At 42.1% G+C, this 15,883-nt stretch overlaps 2 protein-coding genes across 2 annotated transcripts; one reads left to right on the top strand and one right to left on the bottom strand.

The window, feature by feature from the left end:
* Positions 1–6,469: 6,469 nt before the first annotated feature.
* On the bottom strand, positions 6,470–10,031 carry ube2s (ubiquitin-conjugating enzyme E2S; the record flags this gene model as incomplete). The annotated part of the gene is made up of 4 exons (XM_079227167.1): positions 9,895–10,031; positions 8,516–8,663; positions 6,903–7,093; positions 6,470–6,820 (listed from the first exon to the last, which is right to left on the bottom strand). Exons 1-4 carry the CDS (start codon positions 9,895–9,897, stop codon positions 6,470–6,472), a joined length of 693 nt encoding a protein of 230 aa, XP_079083293.1. The 5' UTR covers positions 9,898–10,031.
* A 2,332-nt stretch (positions 10,032–12,363) lies between these two features.
* On the top strand, positions 12,364–15,803 carry josd2 (Josephin domain containing 2). The gene is made up of 4 exons (XM_079227160.1): positions 12,364–12,488; positions 13,614–13,739; positions 13,946–14,140; positions 14,382–15,803. The coding sequence occupies exons 1-4, from the start codon at positions 12,367–12,369 to the stop codon at positions 14,491–14,493; spliced, it is 555 nt and encodes a 184-aa protein (XP_079083286.1). The 5' UTR covers positions 12,364–12,366; the 3' UTR covers positions 14,494–15,803.
* Positions 15,804–15,883: the final 80 nt, after the last annotated feature.

Consider the following 15,883-nt stretch of genomic DNA (forward strand, 5'->3'; position numbering starts at 1 on the left):
AAGAACACTCAAATTGATGCAGCTTTGTAAAAAGGACAGATTGAAAAAAACAATCTTCATGCTTTTAGTGCCTAATGCCTTGTTCTACACTTCACACAGAACAAAAGGACAAATAGTTGACGCACGGCTGGATGGAATACATTTTTTAAACCACAAAGGCCAGCAAGAAGCAAGGATTTTCAATCAAATATGGCAGTCCTATACATTCCCGTGCTGATCGTGGCCCTTGTCCGATAGTCTGTGGTCAGCGTTTTATCAAATGTAAACTGTTTTATCTGTTTTGTTCATTCCTGGATGACTATCTGGCACTACATACATTCAGAATTGCCACTTATTTAAGCTGTAAGCAATTCTTCTCTGAAAATATGTATGAAATCCAGAACATTTTTGTTGTATTTTGTGTTTATCAGCATTGTAAACAATCAAATGGGATTAACAGACACAACTGTCTATTATTGATGCCTAGTTTCTCTAGAGCAGGGTAATATCTCCATGTCAACTTGCTCCGGCACTCGTCACATCTATAGAAACACTGTGTACTTTATCTCAATCTTTTCTCGTATTGGATTCATGTGCATCCGTAGTCGTCTGGCACGGACTGTAACTGTGACTGGGCTAGGGGCGATAATGAGGGAGGCTCAGCTTAAGTGCTAGAAGACTGTAACAGCTGAAAATTAAGAGTAAGCATAAACCAAGGAGCCGACTCTCAGCCTGTGAAATACACGACAAAATGAGGCAAACGTCATGGATTTTAAATGCTCTCTATTCAGCTTTTAGGCACAGAAAGTTACCCGTCATTCAACAGTATCACTAATTAGATGTGAACTGAATGGCACATTGCGTCTCCATGTGACATGTCTCTCGAAGTAAAATTATTCCTGATTTGTCTTTGAGGTTCAAAGAATATCACTTTTGTTGAGAAATATGTAAATGCATGAAGTTATTGTGTTAGAGGTGTTGGCAATAATAGACAGAGGCAGATCTGTCTCCCACAGAAATTATAATTATATGTAATTATCAAAAACGTCCCTATCTGTAGTGGAGAATGTAGGCACAGATGGGGGAGACAGAATGCTGAAATCACCGAGGGCTCCACTTGTTTCAGTTACATGCTCCTCTGACCTTCTGAGGAGAGTTCAGAAGAAGAAAAACGAGAGACACAAAGGCAGCAGTTCTCCAACCGACTAATGTTCCAAAAGTGTTCCTCCGTCGTCTCTAAATGTTCTGCTTGATTTCCAGAATTTTCTTCAAGTTTACACGTCGACCAACCTGGAATGTGTCCGCTGTAACACAAACGAGAGGCATGGTTAGAAAGAAGCCCTGCACTGACACAACACAGGCTTTTTTTTTCAAAAATATTATTAATTGTGTTATGGGCACATTGTGAGAGGCCGAGTGTGTGTTAGTGTGTCTGTTTGGTTGCAGGAGCTCCCGAGAAGCCAATGATGGAGAAAGAGAGAACGAGAGCAGAGGGATAAATGCAGGGTAGGGATTTAAATGAGCAAAGAGATTGTGGCGAGCGGGAAGAGCCAGAGGTATGCAGAGACGACCATGAGTGGGAGGGCGGTGTGTGGGTGGCACAGAATCAAGTACATTTCTCCCAGCACTTACCAATACAACATAGCACATCACACAAACAGCACCGCCAAACAGATCTGCAAATACAGTCAACGCCATGCACAAGAAAGGTGCCAATCGAGACTGTAAATCAGCTGCTGTTGGAACAGTTAACTGGGAAATGTGAAACTGTAAAAAGGCTTGTGTGCATGTGAGAGACTATAGTAGGAATTCTTTAAACCTCCTTGTCAGTCTTTTTCTCCCTCCTTTATTCCTCTTGCTCCCTCGTTCTCCTCTATTCTCCCTCGTTCTGCCTTTCTCTCTTTCTCAGATTCTGTGCGTGGGTTGAGGCAGCTAACTCTCTCAGAATAGCACTGCAGCTCTGGCTGTGTGTGAGTGAAAGAGGCAGTGAAAGAGAAGGGAGGCAGAATCCAATCTACACCCATATAGCCAAACCAGATTTCAAAGTCACATCTGCCCGTCTCCTGCCCGACAAGACGACACTGATGCCAACGCTGCTCAACTTCCATCGCCACATGTTCTGCTCACTCCATGAGGATATTCTGGCCGATATGTCCGAACCACTCCCCAATAAATGGGCAATTACAGTTTTCTAACTATGACTGAGCTCTAAAATTAATAATTTAAAACACGGTGGGGTCAGTCCTCCTGCACCCCCCCAAAAAAGCATGAAGACCATGTCACATCTTTCCAGCAAAGTGACTCAACATACAGTAGGAGCAAATGTTTTCCTGTCGGTATTTCTTGTGCTGCTGAAGCAATGCAGTAGAGTGGAAGAGAGAGCGAGGATGGGAACTAAAGGGTGAAGGGCAACACATTCAGAACTGTGAAGATGCATCCATGAGTTTCATGGCCACTGGAGGTTAAACAAACCATTTCCACAGATTCCTTTCATGCCAAGCAACTGTATTAAAGGCAAATAACGACTCCACTTACTTCCGTTGCAGGAGGCTGACAAGCCGTGCAGACGGCTGGGCATGCAACAATTTCAACAGGTTGTTGGAAATGAAACAAAATGGCCTCTTTTTTTCTTTCTTTTAAACACGCTTTTGCGAAAACGCACATGAATGCGCATCAATGAAGGTTAATTAATTAATACAAGTCATTTTGATGTCGATGCAAAATGCATGTAATTACAGTGAAAGCAGCGCAGCAGCTTTAGTCTCATCAGTCCCATATGTGCTGCGCAATGACTTTGCATTTGGACATCGACACTTCAGAACAAAATGATATCCTTCATTAGGTTAATAAGTTTCTACTTGCAATGAACAAGCATGCGGGAAATGGAAATGACTTGCATGTATCAGTAGGCTAAGAGTGCGTGGGTGTATCCGTGCCGGTGCTTGTGTTTGTGTGTGTAGTCCGGCTTGATGTGTCGGTCTTAGAAACAATATGTTCAGAACATCGCAATGTGCTGTGTTAAACTGTTAAAATGATGAAAAACATCTCATAAAGCGTAAAGGCGCGAAGCGTAAATATGTTTCTATGGCGCAGCTTTCATCCAAATATTTAGTTTAACAGCCTCCAGCACAGCTGATGCATCTAAACAAACGGCAAACACATTTTTCACACAGACAGAAACACAGGTATCGAACAGTTTAATAATTGGCGTTGCATTAATAAAAGGTGCATAGTGTCGTGCCTTACCTGTGCGCTGCTGTGGGGTTTGATGCTGGAGAGCAGCGCTGGGGGAGCCTGCGCACTGTCTCTCTGTAGCTTTCCTCAGATGGCAGCCTGTTATTGTGGCAGAGGATGATCAGGACAGCGTGAACTGTTGCTGGATCTGCTACCTGTTTTAAAGGTTTTTCCCACAAGTGCTGCAGATCTCAATCGTTCTTTATGTGTCCCCATCAGGCTATTGATAATCCATCATCACGGCAGAAAGAGGGGTGGGGGAGAGGGGGGTCTCGACAAGACAGAGAGAGACTCAGTGGCCGACGAGATGTTCTCAAACCTTCTGAAACATGTGACAAGGCGAGTCAACTGTCCGTCGGAAAATCCCGTTTCTCGTAGAGCACAAGTTGCTGTGCAACTATTCTGAAGAACACGCAGTATTTCTGGAGCTCAAAAACGACAAACGCATCATCGAAAATAATCCCCCAGTTTAACTTTTCTCCACCTAGAGTCGACTGGAGCTGGCTCCCTTCATAATTTCCAAGCGAGATAGGTTACACCGCCTAACTGCGACTGGCTTCACGGAGGTCCGCCAGTGGGGGAGCGCTGTGATTGGTCGCTCAGACTGGTGCTGAGACTTGTTCTGATGAGACTCCGCGCTGCTCGGCACTGACGGTCATTAGGCCCATTCAACTAGTGGCGTTCATCTTTATTCCCCTCCATTTAATTTGCTTTTTTAATTGAATGACCCTGTATACCGACATTTAATGGCTCTCAGAAAGAAAAAAAATACCAGTCATGATTTTAGCTGCTGTTCTTTGATAAAAGTAAAATGATGGGTTGAGACCAAACATATATATATATATATAAACTATAGGGGAAATTTGCTAAATTAAAGCAGCTGGTAAATTCAGCAAAAGAGCTGCGAGATCCAAAGTGTGTCTTTTTCTTTGTGTGTGTGTGTGTGTGTGTGAGTGTGTGAGAGAGAGAGAGAGAGAGAGAGAGGGATATATAGAGAGAGAGAGAGACACGGTTGCCACAGCAACTGTGTCATTATGTTGGTGGCAATTATGAAAGCTATGAAAACGGGGAAGGGGAGAGGATTGGCGCAAAAGCTCTGACACTGAAGCGTGAACGAAACTGTCCATTAGACCCGGACCTGCATCGGTATAATTCAGCGATTTCTCAAAGTTTGAGAGGGGACAGCTGCAAATGTCCAAACCGTGAAGGGAAGAATGAGGGAGATGTGTTGTGATGTACAGTATGCAAGACAGGAAGTTGTCTCGTTTGGCTTCGTGCCACCGTCACACACAGTAACTGCCTCCTCACGATGTTCCCAGCATCCACAGCACATGAATGATTTTAACTGAGGAAGTTAGTGATCACACGTTTAGTGTCGGGATGAATCATAATGAATACCATTTCACTGGAGGTTCTGTGACATGGGAAACACAGCATGCATCTGACCCACACTGCATCAGAGCAGATTCATATCCTTTACCGCCATGCATTTAGAAGTGTTTGTTTTAAAATAGCAGCAAGGAAATGGCTTTCGCACAAGTTAGTGAGGATAGGATATGCTATACCAGATGGGGAAGGAGGTATACGCACTTCCAATATGGGGCTTGGTGTAAAGGGTGATGTGGACCCCCAGGTGTCTAAGAGGGGCCTGATAATTACCTGCGTGGCAGGCAGCTATTTCTACACAGGTGGGTGGGCTGCTGCCCCTTCATTAGATGGTCCATGACGCTCTACCGGGGGCACTTTCGCTCACTGGTTTGCTGGGGTGGATGCAATTACTGATGTCCTCATAATGGTTATTCCATCACTGCAGAACAGGAGACTACTATAAATAAAATAAAGCAATATTGTACATTGCTGAGCAGTAGAAAGCAGAGGCTCGTATCCATTCTCAGAAGCTTTACAGATACATGAAGGTTTCACCAGAATAAATAATTACGCACACAAAGACACTCAAAGTATTAGTAATTTTTCATTTCACCTCTAGTATTTCAATGTTTTATTAAATGAAATAAATTAAAATGGACATAAAATATCCAGCCAACAGTCTGCACAATGACAGGAGATTCAGAGGCACATTTTCCATCTAAATTAAGACAGCGCTTCAGTGTGTTTCCTTGGGAAATGTAGGCCCCGCATGCATTTAGTGCAGAGAGAAAACCTACCCAGGAAACCTTGTCTGCCAGTGCAACGGGTGGGGGAGACAAACTCCATCAAACCTGGAAGTTTTTCTAGAGATGTCTTCTCAGGTACCCATGTAGCTGGTCGGGTATCTGAGAGGACAAACTGCTTTGTAGGGAAGCAGGGGTAGTTTAAGAGTCACACCACTGTATGCGTAATACAGAAATTAGACAATTCATTTTCAATAAACTACCCTTTTCCCTCAAATCACTGATCTAGGTCTTCACACATAACCACAAGACAGCTGAATATGAACATGTCAGTTATAAACAACCTTTGTAAATACTAGACAGTGAAAGAATTTTAGAAATTAAAAAAAACATTAAAAAGGGGTTGAGATTGCAGGAAAGACATGACGGACCTCTTGTACTCCACTGCCAGCTCTTTCCAAACTGTTTCCTCATTCAGATCACAATATGAAAAATACTATTTAAAAAGATGTTACAATTGTGTGTGACATTAACAATATTTCTATCCCAAAAGTGAAACCACCGACTTCTTGCACAATTGTTTAGCAACATCGACCATTATTTCTGTGTTCAAGTTGAAAAACCGACTTTAGTTAAAGTAACGTCCTGGTTTGGACTCACGAGCAGTACACGGTACCATCACAGCAGCATTAACCAGGAAACGCTTTAAAGAGAGACGATATCAAGCCTGAGACTTCAGTAGTTGCGTCTCATTAATGGACAGACATTATTAGAGGTTATGTTTTGCACAGTGAAACCCATTCCCTGTCTTAATCATTCACACTAGGCCCAGGGCAAAATACAGCGGATGGCATGATTTCCGCAGTGAAGGTGTTGTCTTTCCTTTAAAAAGGAGGAAGAAACATTTGATCACCACGTCTTCAGGTATGGGAATAATTAACAAACATGTTATGCCAACAGGACAAACTGCGGGCAAAACAGAAGTTAGGTTATGAGTACAAAGTGGAAAGTCTGGATAGGTGGTAGAAAGAGTCAGAAAAAAAAGGAACAAAAACATCGTCAGCACACTTCAATATTTATATTTACACACACACACACTCGCGCTCACAAACGTACACACCCACACTGAGAATTTCGTGGAGGTATTAAAGTCGCCTCAATGCACGCTTTTTATCTGCCTTCTTCTTCCCCGCTACATTAGTGCTACTACTATTGCTGCTGGTGGTGGTACTTGCTCCACTGGCCCCGTTACCCAGAGCTGCTGGCACAGCTGCTGCACTGGGTCCCGCTCTCTTCATTGGGTCACCTGCGTGCTTCTTTGGCTGTGGGCCGTCATTAGGGTCCTGAGGTTCCGCAGAGGACCCGCCCATGGCGTGGATCTCTGTGAGCAGACGAGCACGGGACTCATATTCTGCATAGTCCTCAAACAGCAAACGCCCGGCCTCTTCGTTCAGAGCCGACTCCGGATTTGGATGGATGAGAAGACACTTGATCGTCTGTGGGGCAATAAAGGAGATTAAAATGTAAAAGTGGTGACGGCAACACAGCTGACACTCAAAGACTGACGGCTCTGCTTACAAGTAAGACGTGTCTGAGGCCGAGTTCTGCCTTCCAGTCCCTCTTCAGCACGTTGACACAGATCTCTCCCTTGTGACCCACATTGGGGTGAAAAATCTTGGTCAGGAAATACCCCTTGGGTGGAACCGCAGGGAAGTCCTTCCCGAGGACCAGACGCATTCGGAAAACGCCACCAGCAAACGGAGTTCCCTCTGTCAAAGCATAAAGAATTCATCTCATCAGTATGTCCCGACTGTGCCAAACCAAAACAAAAAAGGGTCAAGAAGCGGCAACTGACAAACATAAGATTATGATTTCGATGTACATTTTTGATTAGTGTTATGATGAAAACGGTAACACACACACACGCTCCAATATGTGCCCTTAAAAAAAATATACACTGTTGCCACTTGGAACTAATGCCTGAAAGACGATTGTGTCTGTTTTGGATACACTGTGTTCCTACAGCTTAAAAGGAATTGCGACTTTAAGATTTATTTAAAGTTGTCTTGAATTTATTTTAATTCAGAGCTACATTGGAAGAAAAAAAACTAATAATTATATATTAATAAATTACTTAATGTGGTGGTGACGGTGATAGAACAGGAACAACCTGGCATCTGTTGCCTTGATTCTCATAGTCCTTTAAAAGATTCTTTGCACAAATTACTCCGAGTCTGGTCGTGGTTTCAGCCATGCCATAAAATATTGTAATAATACCATTTAAAGCTGTATTTGTGTGTGACTTAAATGCTTTTTGTTGTACTATTAATTTAGGATCCCTGGAAACCCTGATAGTTTGCAGATAAATAAAATATGCAGAGAAGTTAGTCTGTGGAGGAGTTAACACAATGTGGAGTGTCTGGCACTAAACGGCATACTTAACAATAACAAGAGTTGAAGCAATAAGATCATAGTAATAAGATAGCAAGGACAATGTGTCACACTGTATGGTTTAAGTGGGTGTGTCTCAAATGTTCTTGGCAACATCTAAAGTCAGATACAAAGCTTCTTTACAATAATATGAACATTTTTAATGAACCCTGGAAAGGAAAAAATGTCTACTTTGTAAAACGGACACTGAAATACAGATCTTTCGGAGTTGTTCACCTAATGAGTAAAAAAAATTACCTGAGGAGATGTGTTACGTTTTAGCCATCATAAGAGAGAGGAGTTAACAGATGAGAGCTTGCATTACCTCAGGTTGGTCGTCAAGTGAAATCTGTCTACACTGCCAAGCAGTTGTTGAGCTATGTATTGTATTGAACGGAGGTCTGACTGTATTGTAAGATGCAAATATGATGCAGATGCAACACACATTTCATTCTAAAACTAATTCAATTTTAATGAATCTGTATAGACACGTCAGTAATTCCATTTGACCAGGTTTGTCTCATTGAGAAACGGAACCAGATCCAAACCAATACAGACCTGTAAAAAACCCTGCAGTATGAGATTGTACAACTTGAAAAAGTAGTGTAAAAGACAATACATCTCTATGCTGAATAAACTGTCTTATCATGCAACCATTTTTATTTTGAGAACACACAGGGTAGTGTTTTTTTTTACTATTATTATTTTTAAGTTATCATGGCCAATGCCAGTTTGGTATGTCACCAAAATGCAATCCTTACCCGGTCCTTCAATTGCTGTATGTAGCTCAGTTATGTCTTCGTCACTGGGATAAATCTTGATACCTTCAGGCGGGTCTGCTGCTAAAGCTGAAATTTCTTTATAGACCAAGCGAAGAATATGAGGAGGCAAATTCTCCACATTGGAGTTCTGTAGAGAGACAGGAAAGATGGTTTAGTAAAGTCAAGTTATTTTCATTTGCAAGGCGCAACAACAAGGATACCCAATTGCCAGGCAGGTAAATGCCACATTGAGCTGGTCAATCTAGCAACTTAGTTGCACGGTACAACATAAACACACTGGAAGGAGTAAACCTTCTCGCATCCTTCTCATCTCTGTTGAGAGTTGCATATGAACAGGACCAATTGTTAATTGATAACTGCTAATGAACCAATTTGAATTGTGAAAAATAAAAATTGACTTTAGGCAAGTAGTTTTCTGACCAAGTGAAGAATAAGAAAAGAAAAAATACATTAACGTTATACCCTGATTTGCAAAAAAATAGTTATTGCAAGAGAAAACGCAAAAGGTCAAGCTGCTTTGCTCAGACCATTAACTTACTAACTGATGAAGAGTGAATTCACCTCAGTGGATAGAAAATGCAGTGTTACTTGACTGCTGTACTGATCTTTGAAAATGGCAATTTTCTGTGAACCGTAACGCAAACCAATGCTACGTTTTTATTTAAGTCCACACACGTTGTTGAATTTACTGTGTTTTAAGAAGATATGAACAAAAAAGGTCCACCATCACTAAACCCCAACTGGAAAAAGACAAATCCACCATCAGCCGAGATCCTCCATCGGTTTCTCTTGCTGATGTGCACGCACGGCAGGCGGTTTTCTGTGAGTTTCATGTTGGGTTGTTCTTCATAATGTAACGTTACGTTATTCACAATCATTTCAACTCTCACGAACGATAAACACAGATGCTCGGGGTGAGCTGCGGAGTCAACCACGCGAACGTAAGACAGGTTATCCTAGAGAACTCAAAAAAGTTTAAAAAACACAAAGTTAACTCATCCGACATTCACACCCACGAAAGCCAGGCAGCGTCCCTGTGATGGAGAGGTAAGGAGACGGTCCGGTCGACAGGTAACTTTCACGTCACTGTCTCAGGACCGTGAGCGACACGAGCCTAGCCTCGAGCTGATGACGCTCTGGTTAAAGCTGCTCGGTGACTGTGAAACGTGTGATACAGTCATTATTACAACAAACGTGTCTATTGCAAGTAAATTACATTTAGATCACGGTTTTTAATTAACGCCAAAGACTCCAGCAAGTAGTCACAACCCGAATTAGAAGCTCGACGGCTAAACGTCGGATCAAGCTAGCAGCTGCTCTCGTTAGCCGTTAGCGACGTCCTCGGCCACCCGACTCACCATCTTCAAACGGGGCTCTGTAGAGCTCGTGGAGGTCTGGCTCGGGTGAGATGTGGCGAGACCTTTCCTTAAGCTTTAAAAAAAAACTGCCGAAATAGAAACTTAGCCGGGTCTCACACTGACTGCTTTTCTTTTCTTCTTTTCGTTGACACAGGAACAAAAATACGATCCTCAGTTTAACCTACTGCCGTCGACCAATGGGCAGCCTAATGAGGTGGAACGTCAGAACCCTTGAACCAATCACGATACACCAATGTCGTTACGTCACAGTTGGCAGCCCTATCCGCCACACAGAATCAAAAACATGACTGGCGCTAGTCAGCTATAGGCCCGTTTGAAAAATCCCCACACCCCTGAACAGTGCTGAAAAGACAACTAATGTTACGTGGGATACAATTGAAATGCACAAGTAAACACACTGCATGTCACATTAAATAGAGGCGCGTGAGGGAGAACATTCATAGAAGAATACTGGTATTTAATGAGAAGGGGAAAACGTATTCATACAAAAGTGAATTCAAAATTGCAGCCAATCTGAAAACATGTGAACGTAAACAACAGCTCTCAGAGGAAGCAAATGAAGACACAGCAGTGTATTGCAGATAATAAATGCAGATATTTACAGAAGTAGCCAGGACACACACACTCACTCAAAAGTAACAAAAACAATAACAACAAAATGCAAAATAATTACACAAATCTGGTTTCTTCTTATAACATGAAAGAAGATCAGCTGTTGTATAGTACCAATTAACAGAACCAATGTGATTGTTGTTGAACATCATATACCATAACAATATACTTACGGCAGTACAATGTAAATAGAGAAATATACATATCTAATTTACATATCTAGGTATGAACTAGTCATTACCTCAGCTAGACTCTGTTTTTTTAAGTCTGATTTGGTACATAAAATCACTCACATCTGCAAAACAGATTTTTTTTCCCTCCCAATTTGGTTGTTGTACAAGATGCAGGAGTTAAGTTTGCTTTGTGATCTACGACCAACAAAACCAACATAATGTATCAATAATTTATACAACCAAAACTTTAAAAAAAAAAAATTGCGTCTAAAGAAACCCCTTCACTGGCAACCAGCTGCAGAGGGCAAATTCCCATATAAGGCCTATAACACCTATAAAACAGTTTGTATCAACAAATCTCTGCATACATCTTTGCCTTTTTCTCACAAAAGCAGCAATACATTGCCATAATATATGTGTGTGTGAGAGAGAGAGAGAGAGAGAGAGAGAGAGAGAGAGAGAGAGAGAGAGAGAGAGAGAGAGAGAGAGAGAGAGATGTATGTGTTCTAGTACTGATGTCCAGACCTCTCTCTCTCTCTCTCTCTCTCTCTTGTTGTCTGTCTGTCTCTGTCCATCTAAAGGCTTAATGCAGAATAGTGGAATAAGATAACATCACAGAGTCCCTTCATTACATTATGTTTGCATAGATCAGCCCATATAGCTTTATAGACCCTAACAGATGACCAGACAGTCTTTTAGTCATTCTTTCGGTGCATGTGTATTGTATTTATTAATTTATAATTTTTTTGCCATGGGTTGTTTTTTGTTTTATGTAATAATATATACTATATCTGTAAGACTGTGAATGTGTTATTACATCATTAATTAGAGGTAATGGATAAGCTTTTTTGTGTGTGTTTTTTCTCCTTCTGTAAATTATTTTTGCTTTGCTATTTATGTAATTTGTTCGAATTATACCTGTGTGTGTTTTTTTTAAAACAACTCATAAACATTTGACATAGCCGATGCTGTTACTACATATTATAGTCCATTATAACCCCAAGCTCCATAAATTGAGCATCATTTTTTTAATAGCATAAAGTCCATGTTGGCCTTCCCATCATCAATACCGAGGCTCAGCACTAGGGGGCGCTTCAACATCACGTCCACACTTGTCCGCCTGGTGGACTGAACACGTCTGTGTGCGCAGCAAAGGAGACAACTTTCCTCTATCGTTTATTTTACTGTATTTAAAAAAATATATAAATTAGTCAAAAATAATCCCAACGGCTTAAAGTGACAAATTTGCTTGCTGCTGTAAAAAGCCGTAAATGGGCGTGGTTACGCGCAAAAACCACAACAACAACAACATCATCACAACAAAACAACGGATCCGCTTCCGGTTTCTGGATGTAGCTGTCAGAGTCCAGAATCTTTATGTAACGGGGAAGCGTTTCATCAGCAGGTCGGCAGCTTTGTGCAGCTACTGTCGATTAATAATAGTTCACTTTGCCTTTGTTTTGAGAACCGCCGCCAGCGACCAAACCCCGCGCGCCGCCAGCAGCAGCAGGCGGTCACAGTTCAACAGCCGCAACGGTGAGCTATCCACTTTAGTTGTGGTCGGCTTGAGCTGTCTGTAAACTGTGCGTGGACTGTGTGTTACAACTCATGTGTGTCGGTTAAACGGCGCTCCTCGTCTGCGCTCGTGTGTGCAGAGAGCTTTAGTATGAGCGAAGGAGACGTGTTTCACGAGAAGCAACGACTGGAGCTGTGCGCCATCCATGCGCTCAACAACGTGCTCCAGGAGCGGGTGTTCACCAAGGAGACAGCCGATGACATCTGCAAACGGTAGGGGAACGTGTTCAGGATGTGTCGGTGTGTCTGCTCATATTGCTGCTTAGTTTGAACCAACACAGAAAGACGCATTACTTCACATCTGACAGAATATTGGCTCGTAGCCCCTTTATGATCTCAGCCCTCCACGTATTGCTCCACAACTTGGTTACATAGCCTCTATCAAAACAGTTATGCAGCCGCTAGTTGTATCTTCAGGTATTTTTGTGTGATCCCATCCTGCTCAAGAGGATAACATGTGTACCAGAGGTGAAACCAACATGTCCAGAGCCTGCCATGGACAATGTAACGAGGGAGGAAGAGCAGGGTGGAGTGGTACAGCCCTGGGTTTGTCCCAGGCAGACATTTTATCATCCCATGGTAGACTGGTAGACATCTGTTTACCATCTAGTGAAGAAAAATGCATTTTTTTCTTCTCCAAAGTTCTCAAAGGGAACACTATTTGGCTAAATGATGGTGTAACTAACATACAGATGTTCAGGTTGTTGTTTGTATTTTGATCTAGTTATCTAGACTCATGTTTCAACAGCAAAATGTAAACTATACGTGACTGTTGTATCCCATAAAAAGCTGAAAAGTCCACAGCATCAAGACGTGATACTTTTTTGGAGTGGGTCAACTGACAATCACTGACTTCTGGATTTCTCAGTGTTATGTGAAATATAACGTGAACCTTCAAGGGGAAAAACAGCAGTGGTGCAATTTCACTTTGCAAATGCCTTTGCATTTACTAACCTAATTGACTGAAATGACATGAGTCATGGTCTGGGTAGCTTGTGACTTTAGCTAAAGAATTCCCTGCGGGCAACCCTGTGACTTCCTTGACTCACAGAAACTTTGTCCAAGTATTTTTTTTAAGAAATTAGATTAATCTCAATGACGGGCAGTTCTTGAAAAGGCTTGAGCGTGTGGAGATGCTCAACCAGGAAAGAGAGAAAACGAAACCTCAGTGCTGTCCTGACATCAAACAAACCCGGCAAGAAGAGGCTAAATTTAAAACCGAACTGGAGCAAATATAAGGTGGATTTGCTTTGAAATGCTTATTTGCTCTGTTTCTCTCTCTCTCTCTCTCTCTCTCTCTCTCTCTCTCTCTCTCTCTCTCTCTCTCTCTCTCTGCAGGCTGGCTCCCCAGTGTGTGGTGAACCCTCATCGCTCAGTGTTGGGTACAGGAAACTATGACGTCAACGTCATCATGGCGGCACTACAGAGCCGGGAACTGGCTGCCGTGTGGTGGGACAAACGCCGGTGAGTGAATCTCACAGATCTGATTGAAATCTGAAAGGCAAAACGCTCATTACTTTGTTATATTCGCACATTTTGCGCTTGTTTTCAGTTGGTTATGCATTTCTCATATTTCCATGGGAGCTGTACGTCTAATGATACAGTAACTCATTGTTTGGAGTTTAAACATTAAAAGCAAATTTCTCCCTTTTAAAAAAAAAAATAAACAGAACGGTTCAGAGCCTTTGCATGCCAAAGGTCCACGGTTTCATTCTAAATGTCCCATCCCGGGTATCTCTGGGGATCGTGTTCCTCCCACTCCGACGGCGACACTGGCTCGCGGTTCGGCAAGTAAATGGACAGTACTACAATCTGGACTCCAAACTGAAAAGCCCCGTCTGTATTGGGGGAGAAGCAGAACTACGGTAAGAATGTGCATTCACATCTTTAAAATGTCTCTTGAGAGCAGACTTGTGATCTTTGTGTCTGAGTGAGATCAACACTTGGCTTTGGTGTGCTGCTTGATTTCTGTCCCAGCGAGTAAGTCATCCCATGAGAGTGGTCACATGGCGCTTACCTCACTGTTTGTTTGTGTTAGAGCAGTATTCGGCCCTCTGTCACGTTATTCAAACTTTCCCCCTTTTGTCATCCTTGCTTCTCTTTCAGCACATTTCTCACAGAACAGCTTTCTCAGGACGTGGCAGAGATGCTGCTGGTTGTTCGGTGGGACGTGGAGGAGGACGGCTCATGGCTGAACTCTGACAACCCCAAGAAGTGATGCTTTGGGACGGGACACGCCTTTACAGAGTATGCGAGGAAAAAAATCCTCTGGGGTGATGACAGACTTAAAGAATAAATAAAATCAAAAACACCTCAGTACAGGAAACTCTTCAGGGAATGCACTAAAATACATTTGATATCTACACACAGGAAATTCCAAAGAGAAGCAGAGACCGGCGTTTACTCCTGAGATAAAGAACTGTTTTGATTGTAACAGATGTAAAAGCGTTTGCTCTGATATGACCCATGTATATGCATTGTCCTTCTCTCAGTAGCTTTGTTTTGAACACTGGGAAGGTGTCTCTAAGCTAACCGAGTTTGAAGCAAATGTGAGCTTGTTTGATGATACTTGAGTTGTAACTTATGGCTGAACCTTTACTGTTTCATGGTAGAGATTGCAGTGTTTGCGCATGAAAAGAAACCATCTGCAATAAGGACACCTGTACTACTTTGAGTACAAAAACATAACCAAGATCAAAATGGTTTAGCTGTCGTAGACTATTACAATCAAGTCGTCAAAATCAGATCAATATGTGCTGCGGCTACAAGATGGTCATGTCAAAATGTATCAGTTATCAAGCTGCACCATCTCTACCCGCGACCAATATGGTAAACCTCCTATGCACTGCAGTTAGATTGGTTAGCACTGTCTGTCTTTGTGCGTGTGCTCACAGACACAGATGCTGTGAAGGCATCACCTGGTGAGGCATTGAAGGACCGCCGGTGTCTTTGCATGTTTTCATCCGTTAACTACTGCGCTCTAAACATTTTTTTATAGCGTGTGTTTGGTTGTCTTCCTGGCTGCCTTTGTTTTCCTCTCATTTAGCTATAGAGTAAAACGTAAAAGTGATTTGCAGATATTTAAAGTGTGCCTGAGATCTCTAATCCATCCCAATGAACATTGTGAGCCATTGATGTGTGATAATGCAGCTGAGTGCACACAGTTAGGAAGCTTTGACAAATGAAAAGCAGACAGGACTTTGATTAGGATGCATTATCCATTTCATCCAGGGTTCTCCAGGTTTATCATGAATGAAACAAGATAATTCATTTAGTTTTACATCTAAGAGGAAAGGTTTCTTTAAAATAAAGTATACTTTTTATTGAATTTATAACTAACATGCAAAAACACTGGTTCTGTGACTGTATATAACCTCTGTGTTGGTATTTTGTCTCTCCTGTTGATTTATGCATATCCAGAATAATAGGAGCACTGTCTCTGGTACGCACTAGTCTAACTCACACATCAACCTCAGCTCAGAGGTTCATAATAGTGAAACTTATTTATATTAAACTTTGACCTCTTGTTTTAAGTATGAATCTCTTGTCGAGCTTTTTATTTGTTACTTCCATTGTATTGACTTGTAGACACAATGACGACCAGGTGA

This window comes from Taurulus bubalis (genome assembly GCF_910589615.1).
Source record: "Taurulus bubalis genome assembly, chromosome: 12".
NCBI lineage: Eukaryota > Metazoa > Chordata > Actinopteri > Perciformes > Cottidae > Taurulus > Taurulus bubalis.